The following is a 27,741-nucleotide window of genomic DNA, read 5'->3' as shown; positions in this document are numbered from 1 at the left end:
GACCTACTTGTTGAATATGTGTCTGGGCATACACATATATACCCCCCCCCCCCAAAAAAAAAAACACAACATAGACTACATTTGTACAATTCAGTGTGCTCCTAACTTCCATTTGAATGGACAACACAGAGCCTCTGTTGCTCTGAAGTTCCAAGAACTACTGTCAGCCCTGCCTAAGTTCTAACCCCCCCCCCCCCCCCGTCTCTATAACATAGGTGTAGGTATTCTGTAGTCTAGCAAGGATGAACTCAGGCAGGGCTTGGGATTTCAGTGCTGCTAGGGCAGCATTGTCCGCTCAGTCCATGAAATTAGGAGCTCACTGGATTTCTCACAGAACAACTGTTTTTTTCTGTACTTGCAGCATTTTTAAATGCACAAAACAGGAAGCAATGTGCAGGTATTGCAGAGATGTACTAAATATATATATTTTTCCAGACATTTACTTTATGTCTTTTTAAGCCCTACATCCACCCTGTTTTATGTAAGAGTAACAGTGTGCTGAAGCTGGGGGTAAAAAACTGGAAAGGAGATGAGCCACCTGTTCAGCTTTGGTTTATCCTTTGCATTTCTCCCTGTAACTTCAACGGAGAAAAGAATGGCGTCTCTGCCATTCCCTACCTTATTCCTGTTCAGTTCTAAATGACAGGTGCACTTGCACAATAAATATTTCTTGGCAATAGAGATTTTAGCAGATCCATCTGCATGAGTTACAGCATCCTCTCATAAAACAGGAGGTAGGCCTGTGAGGTCAGCACTTTGTTTAGTGGTACCGCTTGTACATGGCTGTCGCTGATGTGGAACCAATGACCCTTTGTAGACTCTGTAATCGGCACTGCAAAAAAGCAAAAGATAAATTAATGCTCACACCCATTTACTATTGGGTTCACCTTCTAAACCACCCACATATTATCTTACCTTCAGGAAGTACTCCCCGAACTACAAGGTCACACAGGTGAGGGTTTGGGGTACGTGATTTTACATAGGCAGTGTAGTGTCCAGAACGCATGGTCCCGCTGTGTTCAATTACACCATACAAGGAGTACAGAAGTCTGTCCTCTCCATCAGAGATATTCTGGAAGGGGAGAAGGAGTTAGAACATTCTATGTTCGGATGTTTTTAGCCTACCACGTCAGCAGTTTTAAACAACCAATTAGATTTTCTCTTTCTTGTCCATCGAGGTACACAGGAAGTCCTAAACTTTTGGTTATATTGCCACTTACAGGAATGGACACTGGCAAAAATCTGTTGGCCGGCCCAGGATAACACCTCCTACTACCAGTATCTGTTTTGCTAGTGTCATAGAAGGGTAGCCCTCTTGAGTTTTAGCTCTAATTGCAGCTATCTGATACAGTACTGCATTAGTCCTCTGCCTGCCTTCGGGAGTACTGCATCTGGACTAAATGGCAACAACGTGGTAATAAGTGGCCCCCTCTGTGACAACATGACAAAGGGCAGCCATTTCCTGCCATGACAAAATAATCTGTTATTGATCCCACGTTCATTAATGGCACACATTCTAGCTAACTGTAAATTCTACAAACTGGCTATAACAGCTTTGAATGGGGGGACCATATCTGACCAGTAAAAAAACATCCATTTCCACTGTAAGGCCTCATTTAGGTTAGCGGATGGAGAGTAGCAAAAATGTACAGTTGAGACCCGCTTAACGCCCTCCTTAAAGTGGTTCTAAAGGCAGAAGGTTGTTTACCTTCATGCATTCTTTGCACTACGATAAAAAAAAACCTTCTGTGTGCAGCAACCCCTCCCCCCAAAACTTACCTGAGCCCCTTCACGATCCAGCAATGTGCACAAGAGCTTCGGCTCTCTCCCTCCTCATTGACAGACAGCAGCAGACGCCATTGGCTCCCACTGCTGTCAATCACAGGCAGTGAGCCAATGAGGAGAGAGGGAGAGGGGCAGAGCCACGGCTATGTGTGTGAATGGACACACAGCGCAGTGGCTCCGGAGCAAGCCTGCTCTGGGGGCACTCAGCAGAAGGGAGGGGCCAGGAGCGCCAGTGGGAATCCCGAGAAGAGAAACATCAGGGCTGCTCTGTGCAAAACCCTTAATATCACTTTAAACTGCAATAGGCAGTGTACAGGGATGTTTTCATGCCACGCCCGAATTGACCTGAAGTGTCGAACACTACACATGCAAGTCAATAGGGAAGCACCACAAATACCCTGTGTGCAATGCATGTGGTTGCGACGTAATTGCCGGCACAAATAGGGTTACCACTGCTTCCTCACCACCTTTTAGTAGCCTCTGGAGCATGATCCTAACGCAGATCAGGCTTTAGAGGCAAGGGAGACCGACGCATCTGCCCTAATAGTGGTGTTATTAGCAGAAACATTGGTGACACATTTTGTGCCAACTGCTACTGACCTTGCATTTTACTGTACTGAAGGGAGCCAGGTCAATGACTTCCGGGAACTTGATGTGTTTGTTAATCTTGTGAAGATTGAAACCGTTCTGGGGATTGAAAGAAAGAAAGTTTACCACTGTAGTTAGTTTCAAAACAACTAAAAATCAGACATTTCAATGGCCTAAACTAGCCTCTCAACCTTTTCAACACAGAGGCACCCTTAAAATAACTTTCCAGTCTCAGGGAACTCTTGCTAAAAATGACTATACCTACAACCCATAATACATTAGTGAGATGGTCAGTGAGAAGAATGCTCCTTACACTTGTGGTCATTGGGAAGAATTATCCCCTACAGATAGCTGAAGGGATCAATGGTGTCAGTGGGAGCTTCTTTGAGAGGCACAAATTGCTCATTGCTCAAGGAACCCCTAGCAAACTGTGAAGGAACCCTTGTGTTCCATGGAACCCTGGTTGAGAAACCCTGATCCAAACCCTACAAAGGTTATTGGTGCTGTGTCATGTTAATACACCTCTATTGAAGCTGAACTCAAGGAAAGCATCTAAATCAAAAATTAAAATCAATATAATATAAGGGCATTTTTGACCTACAAAGGATCTGTGACACTGTTCAGGCAGTATTTTCATCCAGGAACCCCTGCCACACAGAAAACCCAGGTCCCTGACCAAACTGTTCTACACTGCAAACGTACTGACTGGACAGTGAAGGAAGACAGTGATGAGTATTCAGTGTGCACCCAACTCTTGTAAGCATGCACACAGTATTAGAGAAACAGAAATGTGCACTGCAGCACAGCCTGTCTGGATTCTACTCAGTGACCTAGCTGCCAAACGGGAAAAGAAGAAAATTTGGCATGTAGTGCCGGCCACTTGCTCTAGCCACTGAAAGTCTAGCGATGTACAGGTAACGTCGCTGGATGAAAAGTGGTTAAAAAAAAAAAAAAATTGTTTACTTCTGCCCTAGACTGAAAGTGACATCATGATGTCGCTCCGGTCCTCCAAGGTTATAGAGGTGATCAGAGACCATCTGGTCTTTGTTCGCTTCTGTGGCCAGCCGGCCGCACTGTTGGATCGTTTCTCGGGCACACCGGTAAAAACGGTAAAACTTAGACACACCTGTGGGAATGGGGGGAGGGGAGAAGATGCCCTCTCCTGCCGCTTCTAAAAGCGACCGAATGACTAATGAGCCGCTTGGACCGCTTTCATGAGAAAGCCAGCCACCAGCTGAACAAGAAAATACCAGGGTTATGGCCGATAGCGTCAGCCATAACCCTGGTTAACCACTTGCAAACCACAACCTATACAGCAGGTAAAATAAGTTACCATTTTAGTACACATAACTTAATTTCTGAACTTATTTGTTTTGGTGTCTTTTTATGTATGGATTGCATGGGTTGTTACAAACATGTGGTGAACATTTTAGGTCAATAGCACCTTTAGAAACATATTTAGATAGAGAAATGGTGACATGTTAATACTCATTTTACCTGCTGTATATACGTGTAGCACTACCCCCTAGTGGACTGCTGAGTATTACACTTTAAGGATTCCCCTGCGTTACCCGTAGCAACTGTTTGCAGAAACTTATCACTAAGTTCTTGGCTCAATCAAAGATCAGTCCAGGGGATGATGTTTTTGTGGTTTTATTTAAATTGGGATGGGAGAAGGGATGAGTGGGATACTCCAACTGTTAACTATTCACAATGCTGAGGACTTCTGACTTGAGAATGCGGCAAGGCCGCTACTTCATCCTGCCACTTGAATGAAGATGAGGTACAGTATTTTTCTTCAGAGTACTCCCCTAGTACCCCCTTTCTCACTGGGCTAGCTGACACCCGTCCACTGACTCTACACTCCGGAGTGGTCTCCTTCCTGTTCAGACCCCTGGGCAAGTTCCTCTGTACTCACAGACACTGTTTTTCCAGATTCTGCTGTGCCCCAACTCCTGTAGTGAGCTTCTCCTGGACCTCTGCGTTTGGTCTCACACCCCTGAAACTCCAGGCCAACTGTCTGTGACCACCACCAACTGCTGCAGAAGAGGAGGCAGCTGCCACCCTCCTTCTGGGACTCTGCTTCCCGCCCAAAGACCTCTACCTCATGTGCCCATGGGTTTTTATACCCTGACCCATAATGCACCACTGTCTTTGCCAACCCACTGGGACAGTACCAAAAGCCTGTGTACCATCGGTCAGGTTTCCTCCAGCATCCAACGTGCCTCCCCATTGGATCAGCTGGGGACACTCCTTGAGACCAGATGAATACACAATGGGCACACTGAGCAGACCTGACTACACATATGTTTTGCCTGCTGCTCGTCTGATAAGCAGACAGAGCCAAAACTACACTCTCCGACTAGCACCTAACTAGCAGGGTGCTACATACGTATTGCGGTCAGCAAGTGGTCAAACCAAATTTTCGAAAAAAAAAAAAAAAAAACACTTTCTCACCTCTAATTTAATCAGCCTAATACTGCTAACGGGATTATCTGAACTAAACAAAGGCATCTGATATGGTCCCCATGAACAAGGTTCCTACAGGCAGGTGCCCAGATTGCTTGAATGGCAAGCAAGGCCTTCTCAATTCCTGGATGTGCGGCCGTTTCTTTTCTTACAAGGCCTTCTCAAGAATCCATTTATGGGTGCAAGAAAAGTAAAACATTCATAGTCTGTACCAGTTTATCACCGACATCTGCATTGCATTCTTCAATTGACGCCACCAAACAAAACATACCTGCTGAAATCTCTTTAAATGGAGGGTTAGGATAGGAGGCGGAGCTGAGACCAACATTTGTTTCTTGGCGTTAGTGTAAACAAACTTCTTCTCTACGGAGAAAAGACAGAAACTTCTGTGAATTCCACAACTATGAACACCTACAGCTGCAAAATTCATGTTGATTGTGGATATAAAGGTTCTCGATCTAATTATTTCAGTAAAAGGTGTCACAATGGTGGGCTGGTCTCATATCTCTTGACGTGTCCAGCAACAACTATCTGTATCTCTAACTGCTACCCCTCTAAGAAAAGGTCCACAACACAAAAACTAAACTTCAAGGGATCTCTCATTAAAGTGGCTATAAGCAGATGGATGGACTTTCAGTGGGGACACTTGGTCCACTGACAACTGTCTAAGACGGTATTTCTTAACTTCTGTTGTCAGGACAGGAAGAAAAGGGAAATATCCCCAATGGGAGAAACATGGCAATAAAACTTAGACAGAGTTAAGGTTCAACCCTGACATGCTCAATTTATGAAAAAAAAAATAAACTTTGGGCTTTATATAACCTTTAACTCTTGCAGTTTTTATAGACTCTGGGCACGAGGCACAAGGGCCGAAGGAGGACCTCTGCAAGGTTTAACTGCTAATTTTGCCTGATCCTGAATAAGCTGAATTACTAGCCCTATTCTGAACTCTCCACTTGGACCTCTCCTCTGCTGTCGGATATCCGTGGGATGCGTTTGGGCCCTCGGCATTCTCACATACAATGCAGGACCATTGTCCTGAACTGTACATGACGACACTGAAGGGCTGCAACCGGTCAGGTAGAGAAGAGATGCAGTTTGGTGGGACTGGTCATGCAGCACAGAGGAAGCTTACTGGAGTGAAGAATAAGAGAAGTATTTCACCATTCTAATCCCCCAAAATAAAATGAGCAGTTCATCCTTGCAGTGCAGGGAGGGACCCAGTGCAAGGGTAACTTTAGCTTTAACCACTTAAGCCCCAGAAGATTTTACCCCCTTCCTGACCAGGGCCTATTTTGCGATTCGGCACTGTGTGATTTTAATGGACAATTGCGCGGTCGTGCGACGCTGTACCTAAACTAATTTGACGTCCTTTTTTTCCCACAAACAGAGCTTTCTTTTGGTGGTATTTGATCACCTGTGCGATTTTTACTTTTTGCGCTATAAACAAAAAAAGAGCATCAATTTTGCAAAAATAACAATATTTTTTAAATTTTTTTATATGAAATTCCCCCCAAAAAAATGTAAAAATCAAAATTTTTTAACATTTTAGGCCAATTTGTTTTCTGCTACATATGTTTGGTAAAAAAAAATTGCAAAAAGCGTATTTTGATTGGTTTGCGCAAAAGTTATTGCGTTTACTAAGGGAAAGATTGTAATTTTTGTTGTTTTTTTTTAACGCGGTACTGCGACATTGTGGCAGACAGATCGGACCCTTGACTGACATTTTTGACACTTTTGGGGGTACCAGTGACATAACTGCAGTAATCAGTGCTATACATATGCATTGTTACTGTAAAATGACACTGGTAGTGAAGGGGTTAAATTTGAGAGGGAGGGGTTATGTGTGTCCCTAGGGGCGTGATTCTGTGATTGGCTGTGGCTTGAGGTGTATGAACAGTGATCAACGGTCCTACATAGTAGAACCGTATGATCACCATTCATACACAGGGGAGAATGACAGGCGGCTTGTTTACATTAGCCGCCTGCCTTTCTCCCTCTCCACCTGACAATCGCGAGTGACCGGCGGACATCGGGTCCGCCGGTCACACACGCGGGGGGGGGGGGGGGGGGTCCGTGACCGCGCTTCCCTAGACCCTCACAGGCTAGCGACGTAGCCCTACGTCGCTCTGCCTGTGAGGGGCTGACTGCCGACGTAAATAGTCGTGCGGCAGTCGGCAAGTGGTTAAAGGGAAATGGTCATGGAAATCTGAAAGATAAGTCAAACTCTTTCCCATGTAGCTTGTCCATGACCTACATTAGCAAAAAAAACCTGCTCATAGCTGCAGCCAGTAGCACAGCCTACATTAAATCTTACAGGCTCAGACACCTCATTTTGACCTCTACTAAAAATCCTAACACCGGATGTGTGTAATATATGCATTCCCAGCATTACCTACCTTTATTGTTATGTTTCATTGTCTTAGCCTGTCTCTGTGTACATATATTACACAGCAGTTGGTTGTTGCCCACCAGGTCCTCCTTGCGGGTAAACTGATAGAGACAACTGAGGACTGACCACTCATCCAGCTGAAGCTCCTTTCGGTCTGCGAGGGTGCAGAAGGCAGTTCTGGGGTCTTCATTCACCACTTCATAGATCTGTGCAGTGGGCACTTCCTCTATAATTTGAATCTCAATGTCATTAGGTTCAAAGTCTGAGCTCAGATTTAGCCTTTCTAGATCTGAACTCAAATTAAGCCGATTTAGGTTTTCGGTTAGCTGGCTGTCCACTGAATCCTGTTCTGCCTCAGGACTCTCAGACCTCTCGTCTTGCACCTCATCACTGTCTATGTTGGGTTGATTGACATCTCCGTTTTCAAGAACGGCAGTCACTTTGTTGCTGGGCTGACCCTCACTTTCCAGAGTAGACTCAGACTTATGTAGGCTTCTCCGGTTCAGATCAGGACTATTTTCCTGTTCTTCTGTCACAGAATGATTCTGGTTTTCCAGAATTGTATAGCTAGCATCAGCATTACTTTCCATGTTCGTCTGGCATGGTTCTTTGTTTTCCAAATGTCCTAGATCTTCCTCTTTCTTTTCCATATCTACCTCACTGGTTAAACCATTGGTTGAAGTCTCTTCTTGCTGCTCACAGTTATTATCCGGCACATTGTTATTGTCAGGGATAAAGTCTTCATCCTCATTATTGCTCACATTCGGATCATTCAGCAGCAGGGTCTTATCATTTAACTTCTGCTGTCGCCGCTGACTCTGTGGAACGGTAACAGATTTCAGTCAAAAGATTCTAATATAGCTTATAAAAGAGGAGTAGAATAAGAGAGCATATCACAGAGTGCATAGCCAGTATGATTACAATCACTTCTAAAAGAAAAAAAAAAAAAGAAAAAAAAATACTGCCACACCGATTCACGTTTACCATATTCCAGCTATTGGGAGACCACCCTTTAACAGTTTGTACCACCTAAGGTGTTACATGGTTTTCCGCGCCATGTGATTGCTGTGGTCGGCTGTTACAGGCTCCCACTGGCTCCTGATGTGCTGTGGGTGACAAGTGAGCATGCACCCAGCACAGGACAGCAGCACCAGCTGTACACATATGTGGCAGCTCAGCTTTAAAACCCACCACCATATGTCACATATATGCGTACAGCCAGCATTAAGGAGTTAAGGTATGGTGTGCCCATACTTAAAGTGTTACTAAACCCAGGAGCCTGCATTCACTATATCTGGTCTCCCACAGTACACAGAACATGGAAATGCAATTATTTTAGTAAATATAAATTGCTAAATACCTTTTCTCATCAGCAGTATATGGCAGTCCTGTGACTTCTATTAGTACCTGGGCAAAGCTTGTAGAAGTAGTTTTCATACTGCCCTGGCTGTCCTATTAGGATGCAGGACGCCTGACAATCTGTCTGGACAGTGCCGATTGGCCCTGTGCTGATCACATGCACTCTCCCAGGAGAAAAAAAAACTCTCTAGCAATACACACCAAACTGAACATGTGCAGTGTGACTTTATTTACTCTGTCTTATCCAGACATGTTTCGGGGGCAATGCAAGAAGGGGAGGAACTGTGCATACAGGATCAAACAGCCTTTTTTCACAATGCGGATGATTAACTCCTTAGGTTCCACAGTGAGTATAACAATCATGCTTTACTTCATGTTGTGGGTTCAGTAACACTTTAGGTTGCCTCCACTCCCTCACCTCGCTCTTCTGCAGCTAGCAAGAACAACTGGCACTTCGGAATGTGGGAACATGTGACATACAATGTCGCTCCCCTGTAACAGTGCCTGGGCCTGCAGCCAATCGCTAGGTCCGAACACTGTCATCATTTGCCCTGGTCCTGGCCCAGCTGATTTCAGCGATAGCTTCGATGGAGGAAGATGACAATGCCTCTTAAGTATTTTCCTTACCTGCTCAGCCAGTACCTGGTTCTGTCAGTTCTTCAAGTTAATCTGTGGTTACAACTACACCAACAGTAGACAGGGAACCACCATTTAAACCCATTAGAGACATTCCTCTATCTTTTACCCACAACGTGGTATTTTTTGTAGGTATCACATCTGGAATACAAGGGTCTGGATTGTCAGGGGCTTATCCTGCAAGAAAGCCTTTCTGGTTTTGCGTAGGTTAAAAGGTGGTGTTGAGGCACAGTCGTTCCTTCTTTTCACCTCAACCAGAACATTGTTCTTCCTTCCCCATCTTCAGAAGTCAGCTCCAGTTCACCAAAAGGATATTTTCCTTGTCTGGATTTGGTTTAAAGTGATAATAAATCTTCAGCTTTAAAAAAAAAAAAAAAAAAAAAAAAAAAAAGGAAAAAACACAAACGTCATACTTACCTGCTCTGTTCAGTGGTTTGGCACAGAACGGCACCTATCCTTCTCTGCTCGGGTCCCCCGTCAGCGCACCTGGCTCATCCCCTTTGACCAGTGCCCCCAATAGCAAGCCACTTGCTATGGGGGGCACTGGTGCATGCTCGCTCCCGAGCCCTGCTGTATGTGTCCATAAGAAACAGAGCCGCGGCTTGGCCCCACCCCCCACTCCTGCTACTCTCTCAGCTAATGAGGAGAGGGAGTCCCGGGACAGCCAAGGCTCTCGTACACATGGCTGGATCGAGAGGGGGCTCAGGTATTAGGGGGGCTGAGGGGGGGGGGGGGGCAGCACACAGAAGGTTTTTTACCTTCCTGCATAAAAAAACCTTCAGCTTTTACAAACACCTTAAGCTGCGAGAGTCTCTCTCTCAGCCACTGCTTCTTTAAGAGATAAGTACAGTCAAAACCTAACGCTAAACCTGCTTTTTGCCACATTCTAATACTATTCTATCTAACCCTATAAAATCACTGTACTTTTCTTTTCTACACACGATCCAGACTGGTCTCCTGCGATGGAAGCCCTGTGCAGGAGTGGACCGACAATGGCTGCGAAATGAATGGGAAGCGACATCACCCAAAGACTTACTATGGGGCTTCCGTTGTCGAGTGCCTCCCCTGCTCCCACCTCCACGCTGAAGCCGCCGCTGACAGATCAGCGTGGGACTGGACTGGATCGGGTGTAGAAAAGGTAAGTACAGTAATTTTTGCTTTACAGGGTTAGATAGAATAGTCTTAGAATGTGGCAAACAGTGGGTTTTGACTGGACCGATTCCCCTTTTGCAATCCGGGATTGACTCCTAAGTGTCCTCCAGATTTGTGCTCCTCCATCTCTAGGTGGCTCAGGCAAGCCATAATTCAACTGCAGGAATCTTAAAGTATAACAAAAGGCAAAACCTTTTCTTTTTTGTTTTAGACAAGAGTGGAGATGAATTAGAACACCTGTCAGGTTTTTATTGCTGCCTGTACCCCCTTTTTTTTGTAATTAGTTTATTTAACAAAAGTTGCATTATACAGACCAAGGTAGGGGTAAAGCAAGAAACAATGACGTAAGTATGCTAGTAACAAATATTAAATATTGAAATCAAGACTACAAAAGGCAGCTCAACAGATCGGAGCATACACAATTTGACAAGTAAAAAAAAAAAAAAAAAGACCCGATGTAGTACTGCAGCCCTGTGGGATAAAGAGTAAAGAATACCAGGGTCGGTAGAGATCCCCGGGCGGCCAATATAACCCGATAATGGAACAAGATCTACCAAACATGGTCAGATAGATATAAGCAGCAAGGAAACTGCAAGGGAAGGGTTTCCAAGCTAAATGTGTACATACAGAAGGAGAGAGCAACAGAAAGGAGAAGGGAAAATATGGACGGAGATAAAGAAAGAGACAGCACATACAAAAGGAAGAAGACAAAAACTTGGAGAGTCAGAAAGACGGATTCTCTCACCCAGGGCCTTGCAACAGTCCTAGAAAAATCAGCCAGGTTGGGAGAGCTGGTGTAGATAGACATCAGTGAAAACAAAGGGTTGCCATGACCTCCAGGTGTCACGAAAAGGACTCCTCCCAATTGTGGAGGGTAGCTGTAAGGTCCTCAATGTTCTTAAGTTCGTTAATTTTAAAGAACCAAAGAGACCAAGTATGGGTGTACAGACCTCCAAAACAATGGAATGCATGCCTTGGCCGCATTTAAAAGCTGGATGGTAAGAAAGGTCTTGTGTCTTTTATTTTTTTAATGGGCCATTGCATCAGGTGCAGCAGGCATACTGCAGGGTTGTCTGCCAGGTCAACATTAGTCAAGTGTTTGATAGTAGTAGCCACCCATGCCAAAATGGTTTAAGTTTTGGGAATTCCAAGAAAATTTGCAACATGGTACCCTGGCCAACATTGCCCTGCCAGCACATATCAGGCACCTGCAGGAAGATACGGTGTAGAGTCGTGGGCACCCTATACCACCTTGTCAAAATCTTAGAACTGGCTTCTTGTACCTTCGTGGCTATGGAGGATTTCTGTGCAAACTGAAGAATTCTTCCTTTTGAGAGTCGGTAAATTGCATAGCAAGATCGGATGTCCACCACGAGAGGAAGGTAGGGGTAAAGGCAGGCGCCATTCGAGTCAGGGCAGCGTATGACAAATTGGTTCCGTCATATGACATATACATTCCAGCTCAGTAAGCAGAAGAGAGATACCTGGGATACGGGAGCATTTACGGAGAAAATGCCAAAGCTGGAGATCACTCCAAAAATCTAAGGGGGTCTGCAGCGGAGGCAAGTGCAGCGGAGGAGAGTTTGCCTTCTGACCCCAAGAAATCCCAAAGATATAGATGGCCGCCAGGCACCACTCGAATAAACTGGGGGTTCTGGAGACCAGGCTCAAATTCAGGATTGCCTAAAATAGGAATGCCTGTAAAGAAATTCTCCCTCTCTAATTGTCCTGTTTTTTAATTATCATTGAAAGTGAAAGTAAACAAAAATCCCAAATTTTGGGTTGTCCCCAGAAACATGAGAGGGGAAATCTTCTAATGGGGACACTAGTTCTGGTGACCTGTGGGTCCCCAAGGAATTCCCTTAATTAGCAAGGATTTCCTGTCACTTCCTGTTTGGCGATGGGACAGGAAGTGAAGAGAAATCTCTGCAATGGGACACATATGGCAAAAAAAATAATCTGATAGGGGTTATAACCCTTCCTTACTCTATCAAAAAAAAAAAAAAGTTTTGCCTATAGTTCTACTTTAAGAATCAGGTTCCACTCCTTCCTGTCAAGGCGCACTCTACTATTCTGTGAATGCTTTTTGGGCTTTTCCGCATTAAGCAAATGTTTACCAGATTTTTAAAGTTGCCAACTGGTCCTCTATTTACACATTCTATAAAATCGACATTGCAGCCTTATCTGATGCCATCCTGTTTTTTTCTTGGGCCTGTTGTCAATGGTTTGCTGTGTTGCCCACCCCACAGTAGGACTGCTTTTGGATGTCCTGCAGGTGAAAGACTTCCTGTGTCTCTTAACCACTTAAGCCCCGGAGGATTTGGCTGCTAAAGGACCAGGGTTTTTTTTGCGATTTTTTACTGCGTGACTTTAACGGACAATTGCGCGGTCGTGCGACGCTGTACCTAAATGAATTTGACGTCCTTTTTTTCCCACAAACAGAGCTTTCTTTTGGTGGTATTTGATCACCTGTGCGATTTTTTGATCACGCGCTATAAACAAAAAAAGAGCGTAAATTTTGCAAAAATAACAATATTTTTCAAATTTTTTTATATGAAATTCCCCCAAAAAAAATGTAAAAATCAAAATTTTTTAACATTTTTCGGCCAATTTGTTTTATGCTACCTATGTTTGGTAAAAAAAAATCGCAAAAAGCGTATTTTGATTGGTTTGCGCAAAAGTTATCGCGTTTACTAACAAAGGGAAAGATTTTTGTCATTTTTGGTGTTTTTTTTTTTAACGCGTAATGGCGGAGATCTGCGATTTTTTTTTCAGTACTGCGACATTGCGGCGGACAGATCGGACCCTTGACTGACATTTTTGACACTTTTGGGGGTACCAGTGACATTACTGCAGTAATCAGTGCTATACATATGCACTGTTACTGCAAAAATGACACTGGCAGGGAAGGGGTTAACTTTATTGGACAGGGAGGGGTTAAGTGTGTCCTAGGGGCGTGATTCTAACTGTGCAGGGACATTCCTATTGGTGTAAAAGCAAAGATCAACCGTTCTACATAGTAGAACGGACAGATCTTCACTTTTACACAGGGAGAACTGACAGGCAGCTTGTTTACACAAGCCGCTCTGTCTTTCTCCCTTCACAGGAGCGATCGCAGTGTGACTGGCGGACATCGAGTCCGCCGGTCACACGCACTGACTTGTCTGTGAACGAGCCGCGGCGGGCGCGCGCCCGCCCGCAATAGGCTCGCAAGTCAGTGACAGGCGAGTGACGTACCGATACGTCACTCTGCCTGGCCGGGGCTGACCGCCGCAGTATATAGTCGTGCGGCGGTCGGCAACCGGTTAATGAAGAGGAAAGAAAATAGGATCCTGTACTCACTGTCCACTGAGGGACATAGGTCCCAGCCCTCTGTGTTTATGATCATGCTCTTTGTACTTTTTTTGCTACAAAACGGAGGCATGGAGGTAGTAGACAAGGTTATGCTGGGCTGGCCTACCTTATTTACCAGTGTCCTATCCTCCTGTAGGCGAAGTTGAAAAACTTAATGTGTTCCTTATTTGGACAGCAAGAAAAGGATTTTGCGGAAAAAATTTTTATGGAAAAAACAACAGCAATTCTAGATTTTACCCTAAAACACCACTTGCTGATGACAGCAAATATCACACCCTGCCCCTACAGCTATAATACTTTAGGTATTTTATATATTTATGGGTGGACAGACTTTAGCCTACACAATGGCAAGGCAATATTGTTTTCGAACTTCACTTCAAGAGAACAATTTACATTATTGACTGACCTTGGCTTGTTTTTTGGCTTGTTTTTTTGCTTTCTTTTGAAGGTGTTTACTTGGCCCCGAAGGAAGATCATTCCGGTCTTTTACATAACTGTCATTGTCACTTTCTTCTTCACTCTTTTTTTCACAGACCACTTTTGCTGATTTTGCAGTATTTTTCTTGGCAGGCTAAAATAAAAGCACATTACAATAACAATTTGTCACATAGACTTATGGGACAAGTTAGACATCCCCAGCCAATAATGGACAGATTCTTCTTTTTCGTTGAACAGATAGAAACTGTTGCATAAATAACACCTTTACGAAAAGGGGAAAAATGCCCTTTTGTTTAAAGAGGAACTAAACCTCAAAAAGTGAAGAATGGAAAATGTTAATTGTGACTAAGCAGTACCATGATAAACGTACCTTTTGTCTTGAATTACTCCAGGCAAAGAAGAAAAGGCACTCCTGTGCCCATAGTCTCATAACTGTGCAGCTGCAGTGTGAGATCCAAGGCACTGCTACCTCTGACTTCTAGTCTTGGGAGATTTGGTGATTTCACTATTGTACAGTTATATCAAAATGTTTTCATGCTTTACCCGCTTGCCTACTGAGCACTTTTACCCCCTTCCTGCCCAGACCAATTTTCAGCTTTCAGCACTGTTGCACTTTGAATGAAAATTGTCCGGTCATGCAACACTGTACCCAAAATACATTTTTATAATTTTTTTCACACAAATAGAGCTTTCTTTTTCATAGTTTGTAATACAATTTTGCAAACAGGTACTTTTTCTCTTTTACTGATATGCGCTGATGAGGCTTCACTGATGGGCAGTGAACATGTCCCTTTTACACAAGACGGTTATCAGCTCTCTTCTCTCCCCACGCTGTTAGCAAGTCGTTAAATCATTTGTTTATATGTGTTGTGTGTAAATATGTACGTACAGTAAGTGGGGGAGCCATGTTTGCTTGCTGCATATGTATGCTGTTCTCTGCCTTTTGGCTAAGATCAAGTGTAGTATCTGTTCTTATCAGTTGGTATGGACCTCAGCTAGTACCAGTATGACCAAAACCCGGAGCGCTCAGAGTATTGAGGTATGGGGAGTAGGTCATCTGGGAAAGCATGTGGGGACCGCCGCCTTCTGATTCGAATGGGTTGAACTGTCCTAACCAGTTTGAAGGGAGCAGGAAAGCCGGTCTGACTGGGTGGCCGGTGGAACTGCTCCTGGATGTAATGGGCCGAGAAACAGGATGGCGAGAGGAGGGCTTTCTCTCCTGGGTTTTGATCTGGCCTTGCAAAAGGCCTGTCCCCAGTGGTAGGTAAGCTCTCTCTAAGCTGTCCAGGTTCCGATGTCTGCTGGTGGGGATAGGCTACACTCGGTCTGGCCGGGGGCTGAGATTGAAAAAGCCCGTGGTGTAAGTGCCCCTGGGGTGGCAGCCCAGGGGTGCCTTAATTCTCACTGGTGAGAGGCAGCTCGCCTTGAGTTTTTCGGCACCTTGGTCACTGCACCATGCACACCTTTTTCGCACCTGCCTCTTGGGACAGGCCTTTTGGCTTAGAGCAGAGAATTTTTTTTATTTTGGCCGGAAGGCCTGCCTTGGTTCCTCATATGGCACCAGAGCACTTTCCCCACTTCCCCTTCCCCCACTTCTTTGTTTGTGTGTGATTTTTCTTTGTCGTTTTGTCACTTCACTTTCACCTTTTTTTTCCTGGCATGACTTGTAGGGTGTGGGTCCTCGGGCCCAGCCTTGAGTCTTGGGAGGGGGTGGATATGGCCTTCTGGCTTAGTTCGCCCTCTCTCATGGGGTCTCCCTTCGGGGAAGCCCCACCAAGTACTTGGGGAGGGCTGTTTCGGCAGTCCCCCTGGAGAATGGGGTCTGTCTGGTTTCGGCCAGACAGACCATAGGAAGTACCTTAAATCCCTGTCACGAGATTTGCGCCCCAGGGGATCGAGGTTAGGGTCCTACCTCTTCGGAGGGAAGACCATTTCGCACACCCTGTGCACTTTTTGTGTTCTCACATTTGCGTGTGTGCACTTTTTTATGCACCGGGTGTAAGTCTTTTGAGTGTGTTTCACACGCCACGGGCTTTAAAAAAAAAAAAAATATGTATGCTGTCCTTCCTGCTTAGTAGGGCTTCATAGTGTTTCTACTATTCTTCCTGTCTCAGATGCACAACTATTAACTTTACACAGCAAAATCTTTGAATGGCCTTTCTGCTTATAGATATGTTGTCAGAAGTTGTTCAGCAAGGATAGTCACTGCGCTGCCTGACACAGATAATGACAATAGTAATGTAAAATGTCTCTTCACGTTAAATAGAGATTCCCTATAACAAACCCTTTCTTTAAAAAAAAAAAAAAAGTACAGGTACCAAATGGGAATGTATAATAAAATAGTAATAGTAAAAATGCCTTCTTACCGAGTCATCCAGGACAGGGAGTGAAAGATCCAGAAAAGGCTCATGGACTAAAGATACCTTAAAAGAGAGAAGCATAAAGAAACAAATTACAGAAGAAGTTGTGATAGAACATTCATAGAAAGACCCAAAGACACTGTGCAGTCAATGCAGATCAAAGCAGCAATTTCTGAGGACATGCGCTCAGCACTAGGTCATCCTAGAAGAGTGTCTGCATGCTATCAGTTTTGTCTCCAAGTATAGACTTGTTTATCTACAACCCCTGTGCAGAGAGCCCAGCACAGAAAAAGCTGTACAGAATCATTCCACACGAATGTGCCCTGTAAAAAAAGAGTATTGCACCTACAATCATCCTGAAGACTCTCAGGGGAGGCAGCAGATGCTAGAACATAATGGATGTGACATGTTCAAAAAGAAAAGTTAGGCCAGACAGACGATTCAAACCATTAATGGGCATGCTGAATGTACAACCAGCCTGCCGTATTCTCTTGCGATTATGGCTAGTGGCTTCTATAGCCGCTAGCGATAATCACCGTCTTCTCCAGGCGGGGATGGCTCCCCCCGTCCAGAGAAGTCAATGGCCCGGCAAGAGGGTTTCCTGCATCAACACTGTCTTCTCTCCGTGTATGGTCGGCCTTATCCTTTCAATAAAAGGCAGCTCTGCTTGTTTAGCATCAACAGGGCAAACCAGATAATGGGATTGCGTTAAAAGCCCATTTTACCCTTATTAGTCATTATTGGGAAGGCAGGGTCTTCAAAAAAAACCTGTTGGCCATTTAAAGTGTGCTTTAAACCACTGCGGATAGATAGGCTTATATTGCACAATAAACCCTGTATGTCTCTGCTGTCTGCCAGCAATGTTTATAGTGATCTGGGATTGTCCAGCTCATTGTATATTCTTGGCAAACCTTGGTGCTGAGATTAATTAACTCCTGTGCGTATGTGCAGGAGTTACATCATCCTGAGCCTGGATGGAGATCGGGAGAATATGTCTGAGCGACCTTTGCAGCATTGAAGTCTGCCATATTGTATAAATATGCTGTGCACAACTGCATAATATAACTAATGCATATTTCGTTACGCTTTAATGCTTTTAAAATTAGAAGGCCTTCACAAAAAAACAGCCAATACAAGACACCAGTTTCTAATTTTGTAAGCCAAAGAAACCTTCACTGCGTGCCTTCCTGAAACATGTTTCACTTGGTCACTGAGAAAGTAATGTTACTTTCTAGCTAAGCTATAACACGGTTCAATAAGCGAGGCAAGCCCTAAAGTTATAGTGTCACTAAATCCACATGATTAAAAACTATCAATAAGTGGTGTATTACATGCTGTTCACACTCAGTCACTATAAGATTTGTTTTCTGTATTCTGCAAAAACGGAATTTTTGTAAAATCTTACTTGTAAAATTCCTTTCTCTGAGTCCTCCGACAGTCGCCGCCTCTTCATATTCGTCACATATGGGGTATTAGACTTTGCTCCGAAGGAGTAGCTAGGCAACAGAATATGTTAACAATAAAGCTTTTAACATATCCCACCCTCAAGGGGTGGTCCCCTCAGTCAATACCCTCCTACTTCCTGCAACCATATCTCAGTTTTAGTGGAATAGCAGTAGAGTATACAACCAAACCCCAAAAGAGGGGCGGGGGCGGCGACTGTCGGAGGACTCAGAGAAAGGAATTTTACAGGTAAGATTTTACAAAAATTCCGTTTTCTCTTAAGTCCTCCGACAGTCGCCGCCTCTTCATATTCGTCACATATGGGGACGTCCCAAAGCAGTGCAAACATGGAGGGGTGGGAAACGCATCCGCGCCGAAAAGGCAACGCAGTCTCCGCATCAAAGAAAGGAACCTTACCAAAGGAAGGAAACCAGCTGGGCAACAGTAAAAAACAAGTGCTCAACAGGAGCAACAACCCAGGAAAAGACAAAAAACCAGGGGATACAAAAACTATCCCAACAGCCAGGAGTCCCCAACAAGGGACCCTATGGAACAGCCGCACTAAGAACCTTGCGGCCAAAGGAAGCATCCGCCGATGCCTGAACATCTACTTTGTAGAATTTTGTGAAAGTGTGCACGGTCGACCAAGTCGCCGCCTTACACACCTGGGCTACAGAAGCCCCATGATGACAGGCCCAAGACGTACTCAAAGATCTAGTAGAGTGCGCCTTCACAGGTACAGGAGGAACCTTACCCTGCAAAGCATAGGCCTGTTCGATGGTCTGCCTGATCCATTTGGCGATGGTAGAGGCCGAAGCCGCCATGCCCTTCCGAGGACCCTCTGGAAGAACAAACAAGGAGTCCGTCTTACGAAAAGACTCAGTCGATTTAAGGTAAACCCTTATCGCCCGAACAACATCCAGAGAATGCAATCTCACCTCCTTTGGATGTTTAGGCTTCGCGCACAGCGAAGGCAAGACAATATCCTCATTAAGATGGAATTCCGAAACTCGTTTCGGAAGAAAAGAAGGATTAGGTCGCAAGACCACCTTATCCAAATGAATAACCAGGTACGGAGACTTGCAGGACAAAGCCGCCAGCTCCGACACTCTGCGAGCCGAAGTGATCGCAACCAAAAAGGCGACCTTTTTGGACAACATAGACAACGAGATCTCCCTGATCTGTTCAAAAGGAGCACGTTGTAACACAGATAGAACGAGATTCAAGTCCCAAGGGGGCAAAGGATCCCTCCTAGGAGGAACCAGATGCCGCACACCCTGAATAAAAGTGCCAACCAAGGAGTTGGAAGCCACGGGACGTTGAAACAGAACGGCCAGCGCAGACACCTGACCCTTTATCGTAGCCAGCGCCAAACGCTGATCGACACCCGTCTGAAGGAAAGACAGCACACGGGAAACCGAGTACGTGCGGGATGAAAACCCCCTGGACTCACACCAGGCAAAATAGGCCTTCCAAGTACGGTAATAAACCTTCCCCGAGGAAGACTTCCTCGCGTTGATCAAAGTATGAACGACCTCTGGAGAGAGACCCTTCTCCTTCAGGACCTCGGTCTCAACAGCCAGGCCGTCAAAGCCAGCGACTGTAAAGCAGGATGGTAAATCGGTCCTTGAGACAGTAGATCGTCTCGAAGAGGCAGACGCCAAGGGGCGTCGACCGCCAGATTCACGAGGTCTGCGTACCAGGACCGGCGAGGCCAGTCCGGTGCCACAAGAATCACCGTGCTGCGTTCCGAGTGTAACCTGCGAAGGAACCTGGACAGCAACTGAATCGGTGGAAACGCGTACATCAGCCTGTACTGACGCCACGGGGCCACTAACGCGTCCGACGCGTCTGCCCGAGGGTCGCGCGTCCTTGCCACGAACCTTCTCACCTTGTTGTTGAGACGAGACGCGAACAGGTCCACATCTGGAAGACCCCACTTCGCGCACAACATCTGGAAGACAGCCGGGTGAAGAGACCATTCCCCCTGATCCAGGGTCTGGCGACTCAGATAGTCCGCCTGCCAGTTCTCCACCCCCGGGAATGTGAACTGCCATTATCGCCGGGACATGAGTCTCGGCCCAAGACAGAATGTCGGCCACTTCTCGAGCCGCTCGGGCACTCCTGGTGCCCCCTTGGTGGTTGATGTAGGCCACCGCCGTGGCATTGTCCGTCTGCACCCGAACCGGGCAGCCCTGCAGCCGGTCCGTCCAGCGATGAAGACAGAGATTTATCGCACGCAATTCCAGAATGTTGATCGGAAGGGAAGACTCTCCCTCCGACCAAGTCCCCTGGGCAGACAGAACGCCCAGAACACCACCCCAGCCCGACAGGCTGGCATCCGTGGTGATCACCGTCCACGAGACAGGACGAAACGACTTGCCCCCGGACACCATCGGGGACTGGAGCCACCACAGAAGGTCTCTTCTGGTGCGATGACTCAACGAGATCTGAAGATCCAGAGATTGAGGTCGCCCGTCCCACTTGGACAGGATCTCCGCTTGGAGACCCCGCGTGTGAAACTGGGCGAAGGGAATCGCCTCGAAGGCCGAGACCATCAATCCCAGACATCTCATGCACGTCCTTAAAGAAGAGTGCGGAACGTCCCTGAGGGACCTGACTTCCTCCTGAAGAGTTCTGAGTTTGTCTTCCGGCAGGAAGAGCTTCGCTTGTACCGAGTCCAGAATCATTCCCAGGTAGGGAAGACGAACCGACGGACTCAGCGTCGACTTTGGAAAATTCATCGTCCAACCAAACTCCTGTAAAGTTTGCATCGTGACAGACAGGTCCTCCTCCAGACCCAGGCTGGTCGCAGACCGAACCAGGATGTCGTCTAGATACCCCAGGACAGAAATGCCCTGGGCCCTCAACAATGCCAGAACCGGTGCAAGCACCTTGGTGAAGACCCGCGGAGCCGAGGCGAGACCAAAAGGCAACGCCACGAACTGGTAGTGATCCTCCGCAATGGCAAATCGAAGGTACCTCTGGTGACCTTCGAAAATGGGGATGTGAAGGTACGCATCCTTCAAATCGATGGAGGCCATGAATTCCCCCGGAACCAGGGCAGCCACCACCGACCGCAGGGATTCCATGCGGAACTTGCGAACCCGCACAGAGCGGTTCAGAGCCTTCAAGTCCAGAATCGGACGAACCTTGCCCTCCTTCCTGGGCACGGTGAACAGATTGGAATAAAACCCCCGAAATCTGTCCCGATGAGGCACCGGAACCACCACTCCCTGAGCCCTCAGGTCCCGCACCGCCAGGTGCAGGTCCCGCAAACGCTCTGGAGACAGTTGAAGATTTGAGGGAAAAAATCTGCTCTCCGGCCGAGAGAGAAACTCGATCTTGTAACCAGATCGAACGATTTCCTGAACCCATCTGTCCCGCACACGGGCCAACCAGGGCTGAAGAAAACCGAGCAAGCGTCCCCCCACCCCAAAACTGGGTGAGGGCACCCCTTCAGGCCGAACTGTTATGGGCTGCAGATCCGGATTGGCCGGACTTCTGTTTTCCAGACCAGGGCTTCTTCTGAGAGCCTTGACCTTTGAACGGCTTGCCCTTGTAGTGCGGCCGAAAGGCACGAAAGGACCCCTGAGGGGGCCGAAAATTAGCATGCTTCTTCCCAGAAGCTCCCTTAGCTTTGGGGAAATGGGGCAAGAGAGTGCTCTTACCCCCGGTGATCCCCTTAATCAACACATCCAGGGACTCCCCAAAAAGGCGAGACCCATCATAAGGTAGATTGGCTAAGGTCTTACGTGAAGACTGGTCCACCGACCAACATTTTAACCAAATCAGGCGGCGAGACAACACCGCCACACTGTGCACACGTGCAGCCAACGGAACCAGGTCCAGGTCCGCATCACACAGATACATGACACCCTGGTGGATTTGATCCACCATATCCAGGGTCGCCGGTGAGGCCGAATCGGCCACTAGGACGCGCCTTAGCATCTGCGTCCAACTTGCGATCGCCTGGGCCACCATGAGAGAAGCAAACAGAGCCTTAAGCATAGAACCCGTAACAGAATAAGTATGACGGGTAAGAGACTCCAGTCTCCTATCCGTGGCGTCACGGAACACAGGGGAATCCTCTGCAGGAATCGCAGTGGCTTTGTTTAAAACCGCAAATCGCGTGATCCACTGGGGGTGGCACACACCACCTTTCATCAGTGGAAGGTGAAAAAGGATAACGCAGCTTGAATCTACTTGGTACAGCAAAAGGTTTGCGTAGATTGCGCCATTGTTCCTTAACAGCGCGCTGAAAATCATCATTGCAGGGAAAAACCTGCGGCGTCCTGCGTTTTCTCTGCGTCCCATAAGCCGCCAAGGCGGCGGGGGGACACACCTCACCCTGCAAACGCAGCGTTTGCTTTATGGAAGCAATCAACTCATCCATGATTGCAAGCTCTTCAGGCGAGCCAGGGGGAGAATTATCAACCCCCTCAACTTCAGCCTCCACCTCAGACCCTATTAGATCAAGAGAGGAGCGGGACCCCGATAAGGAGGCCCCCGCCATAACAGCCCTATCACCTTCACCCTCAGAATCAGAGGAAAGAGCAATTCTGGGCCTTTTAGTAGATTGAGCAGCCACCAGCATCTGCACCTGAGCAGCAAGGCCAGCCACAATAGTGGCTAAATCCCCCCCTGGGGGGGAGACAGCGGTCCCCTGGCTTTCCACCAAGGCTGTAGGAAATTTTCCCTCCTGAGAATCCATTGCCCCTGTAATGCCAGACAACAAAGGGTTAACTGCCCCTTTTAAGCAAGCGCGGCAAGCGCAGCCCACCGCACCACACTCAAGCACAATAAGACCCCCACAGGGAATATGCAAACTGAACACAGGCAATGGATAGCAAGAACAGAAGGGTAAAACCTGAGGAGACCCTCGCCGCTGCTGCTGCCTCGATCGGTGTCCCTGGAAAGAGGAAGTGATGCTGCCAGGGCGCTCTATGTAAGCCTATGGAGGCTACAAGAAAATGGCCGCCAGGCATGTAAAACATGCGGCCGGAGCGGGTGTAGGCAAAATGGCGCCGATTGGCGCCGAAACCGCCGCTCCACAGTGCAGTAAAAACACACATTACATTCCAGTCAGAATACATGTCAGATCGCCGCAGCGATCGCTGTATAGTGCCCAAACATGCCAAAAAACATGCCCCACAGCACACAGCTTCACACACTGATCAGCCTGACACAGACAGTGTCACACATCTCCCCCCCCCCCCTTGCAGCCCACAGCATGCAGCCGAGAGATAGGGAGACAAGCAGTGTGAATAGAGGCAGGTTACACAGTCCCAGACTGACACCCCCCCAGACAGACAGGTCCCCACATAAATACACTTACCTCACATGGCGTGGGGGACCCGCACAGGCGAACAAGCCGCTGCACATGAGGCAGGGAGAGTCGCATTCAAGACGCACAAAATGGGGGTTAAGAAACCGCACAGCGTCCAGTGAGGTAGCCACCTCACCAATCATCCCTGCACCGAACAGGGATGGGTCGTTCACTGTGCCAGGAGCGTTACCTGGCTGAACGCTCGATGGCAGACTGGGAAGCCACTGACCCACGACCTGCGATCAGGGGGATCAGCCCGAGACCCAGTCTGCATGATCCTCTTCATCCGAAGAACTAACTAATGCTGACAAAAATAACAGCTAAGTAAAGGTAGAGAGAAAACTCAAACAAAATTTTAAAAAGAAGAAAGAGTCTGGGGCAGAAAGCCCCAGCACAGAAAAAGCCAGCCACTCCTGACAAGCTAGACATTAAAACTGAGATATGGTTGCAGGAAGTAGGAGGGTATTGACTGAGGGGACCACCCCTTGAGGGTGGGATATGTTAAAAGCTTTATTGTTAACATATTCTGTTGCCTAGCTACTCCTTCGGAGCAAAGTCTAATACCCCATATGTGACGAATATGAAGAGGCGGCGACTGTCGGAGGACGTAAGAGAAAAACCTGGTTGATCCTGTTCTCTATCTCTCCCTTCTGTTCATGTCCCCCGTTCAGCTAGGGATTTTGCAGAGCAGTGCTAGCAGCTCTGCACATGCTCAGTTTTTATTGAGCTTTTATGCTGAGCATTTCCTCCGTATCACATCGGAGCAGCCCATGTGACTATAGACTCACAGATGTGGGTGTATACACAGTGGTAAATGACAGCCCACTCCCTCCCTCCTAAACACAATGGGGGCAGGATATTGCATGTAGATTGATGGAGGCTTTGCCTCCCTTTTATTCTAAGACACAGGCTGGAGGGGCGTGACACAGCCTGTGACTGGCAGAAATCCACCCACACCAGGTTATTGCCAAAAAATAATAAAGATTTGATTTCAAATATATATTTGTATGAGACTTTAAAATCGTTTTTTGATATGTATTTTTACTATGTATTCCAAAGGCTGTGCTTTTTATTTTGAACATGTGACCATCAGCAGAGGACTAGAAGCTCCTCCTGTTTATGTTACCCTGCAGACAGGTTGGGAAGGAGTTGGGTCATGTGACAGCTGTATATAATTTAGGAAAAAGGTACTTGGATGATTTTTTTTTTTTTCAGGCAAAACCTAACACTAAACCTAAAGGTGCTCGTGTATTTAGTTGGACGCCGTGCCATCAGTGTCATGCCCCCTGTGATGAAGTCGGAAGGACGAAACTAGTCAGGGCGTGACCTGACGGCGCCAACTTACTATACAGTATCGTTGCAAGGAGTGATAGCAGACCCGAAAGGAGCACGGACCACGGCGTGGAGCCTGGGAACGTCCCCGAACGGTGCAGTATATCCTCCGCGATGTTGTTCATGCCTTTGTAATTATGTTGAAATGAGAGTGGCTTTCTTTTTAAGTGGATGCAATGAATTAAGTGTTTAAACAATATTGCACTAGTGGGGTTTGTGCTTTCTCTCTCACATAATTCGGAGTACACTGGTCCCCCCTCATCTTTGTGAAGCATTCAGGATTATCTATGGTGGAAATTGCTGACATCTAGTGCGTTTGCTTATCCACGAGAGTGGCTGAGCCATTAGTGTTGGTGAGTGTGATCTACTCCCCCTTGCTTGCACGGTGGTGGTGTTAAGAGGTGACCCGCAGTACATCCACTTATCAAGTTCACATCCCATCAAGTTCACATGTTTGGATGCATCTATTTATGGATGGACATTCTGACGTCTTGACGGACTTTTACTGTTGATTGTTCATCATTGTGACTTCATGTGTAACTGCTGAGTAGAAGGGCTGTTTGCACTTATACTCTGTTGATGGTGAGAGGTTACCACCATCTTTTGCGCTACTGGTTACACTTATATGTTTTACATATTGTTTGGTTGCCGTTTTTTATATACTAACACTAAACCTGCTCTCTGCCCCATTCTAACCCTAATCTAGCGAACCCTGTAAAGCAAAAATCGCTGTACTTACCTATTTTGCAGTCGATCCAGTCTGGTCTCCAGCGGCGGAAGGTCTGTGCAGGAGAGGAGCGACAACGGCTGTGAAATGACTGGTAAGTAACGTCACCCATGGAGTTACTATGGGGCTTCTGTTGTTGGCTGGCTCTCCTGCACCCTCCTCCACGCTGAAGCCGCCGATGGGACCTGGATCGGCTGCAAAATAGGCAAGTATAGCGATTTTTTCTCTACAGGGTTAGAATGAAGCAGAGAGCAGGTTTAGCGTTAGTTAGATTTTGCCTGCACATCCTCCGCACCTCCTGCTCTCACCACTGTCAGTCTGCAGTCGTGATCGGGAAGACTACCCTGCAGTAGAGTGATTTGAGAGCAAGGCTTGAAGCGCTCATGGAGCGCAGTGTGGAAGGGATGACGTCGATGGCGGTGAGGAGGATGGTCTATGTGGACAGCTTTATCCCAGATGCCTGCATACTTAGATGTCCCTGTTTTAATCATCAACCATGTGAGTTGCTAAATGTTGTACCTTCATTAAATGTAACCATATTGCTACACTTAGGAGGTGCCTCTTTTCTCTTTTATACTGTGACGTGACACTACTTGTATATCAAGACATGGCTTGTTTATCAAGTCAAAATTTATTTTAAAATTTTGCTTGTCTTGCAAAAACGCTCTCAAACCAAGTTACTCTCAAACCAAGGTTTTACTGTATGACATTAAATTATAATGTTAAACATACGAAAAAATGTATCGGCTATTTTAGTGTATATGTATATCTTAGAAATGCAATACAGTGTTCCCACAAAAAAATCACCAATTACATAACAATATGATTGGGAGCACTTAACACGTTTCGAAATATAATTTCTTTTCATTTTTCAGGGGTGTATAACATGTGGAAACATAATTTCTACAATGAGAACAAATCATTACAAATCGCTTGACATTTATAATCATTACATAATATTTAATATTTTTATTTACTTTCCATCAAATGAATATGAATATCGTGGGTTAAAATCAATAAAAATCCAAAGTAGTCACTACTTTGGATTTTAACCCACGATATTCATGATGTGGCCATGTGTCATATAAGCAAGCAGGTATTAGGCTCTGTTCACACTACTGTGACTTCAGAGATCCCAAGTTGCGTGACATGTGAAATCCCATGTTATTCAATAAGAGTTATTCTAATTAGCACTACTGAAATTGCTCCGACTTTAGAAAAGGTTCCTTCAAGGTGATTTCTATCTGACTTGTGCTCATAGACTTTAATGGAAGTCACCTCTAAGTGGGATCCTCATCTGTATTGATGTGATTTGGATCCGACATTACAAAAATTTTACCCAGGAATTCACTGACAGTTGTTTCAAAGTCGCAGAAAAACTAATTATTACCGGTTAACTTGATTGCCAGGAATCTTGTAGGATGGCTTAATGAGAAATAGGCTCCTCGCACCTAGCGCAGGAAACACAATCCACATCAGTTTAAATACAGGTGAGACCCTGAGTAATAACAAATAACTAAGCCACAGCTAATTTCCTACCTACCACCCATACTACAACATGTAAAATAGGGTGGGTAGCAGCGCCGTCCTGGAAGATTCCTGGAAATCAAGTTAACAGGTAATAACTAAACTTTTTCCCCAGTCACCTTCCAGGACGGCCTAATGAAAGTGACATTATAGAAACCATACCTGCTAGGGAGGGACCACAGCCTGAAGCACATTTTTCCCAAAAGCTAGGTTGTTAGCGGATAAGAGATCCAGAAGGTTATGCTTGACAAAGGTCTGAAAACTCAACCAAGCTGCTTTGAAGATTTGGATCGGGTAGCACCTGCCCTTTCAGCATAAGGATGTAGCCAAGGTCCTGGTGGAATGGGCTCTAAGATTTTGGGTAGCTTGAAGCCCGGCAGTTGCATAGGTCTCAATGATTGCCGCCTTCATCCATCAAGTGATGGTAGTTCTGGAAGCTGCTGAACCTTTTTTGTGCCCCGAGTATAAAAGGAATAGATTAGGGACTTTCCTCCATTCCTTGGTGCGCTCAATGTAATATAATAAGCACCACCTTACGTGAATTTTATGAAAATCTTCTTCCCTAGGGTTGCTAGCTTGCCCACAAAACGATGGGGGATAATGATTTCCGGTGACCAATGAAAGTCCGTCAAAACTTTGGGAAGAAAGCCTGAGTCCAGCGATAGAATTACTCTATTGGGCAGAATGGAGCAGTATGGTTCTGCTATGGACATCACTTGTAGTTTGCGGACTCTTCTAGCCATGACCAGCCACTAAGAGCGCGGTCTTGTTGGTTAATACTTTTAACATACTTTCCTTTAACGGTTCAAACGGCTGTTTTAAGAAACTCTGAAGGACCGCAGACAAATCC

The 27,741-nt window shown here is 46.2% G+C and overlaps 1 protein-coding gene across 2 annotated transcripts in view; it reads right to left on the bottom strand.

Annotated features, from left to right (window-relative positions):
- Window positions 1-466: 466 nt before the first annotated feature.
- Window positions 467-27,741, bottom strand: part of USP16 (ubiquitin specific peptidase 16) — a 68,557-nt gene continuing 41,282 nt past the window's right edge. For both annotated transcript variants that reach the window (XM_082246625.1, XM_082246624.1), the window contains 7 exons: window positions 16,540-16,596; window positions 14,142-14,306; window positions 7,242-8,052; window positions 5,114-5,205; window positions 2,386-2,472; window positions 916-1,072; window positions 467-832 (listed from right to left, as the gene is read on the bottom strand). In XM_082246625.1, the coding sequence (XP_082102751.1) occupies window positions 708-832; window positions 916-1,072; window positions 2,386-2,472; window positions 5,114-5,205; window positions 7,242-8,052; window positions 14,142-14,306; window positions 16,540-16,596 (1,494 nt within the window). In that variant the 3' untranslated portion in view covers window positions 467-707. The remainder of the gene's footprint in view (window positions 833-915; window positions 1,073-2,385; window positions 2,473-5,113; window positions 5,206-7,241; window positions 8,053-14,141; window positions 14,307-16,539; window positions 16,597-27,741) is intronic.

The sequence above is a fragment of the Pelophylax lessonae genome (assembly GCF_965119305.1).
Source record: "Pelophylax lessonae genome assembly, chromosome: 2".
Taxonomy (NCBI): domain Eukaryota; kingdom Metazoa; phylum Chordata; class Amphibia; order Anura; family Ranidae; genus Pelophylax; species Pelophylax lessonae.
Note: the sequence above shows the minus strand (reverse complement) of the source record. Positions and strands in the feature narration are given on the sequence as shown.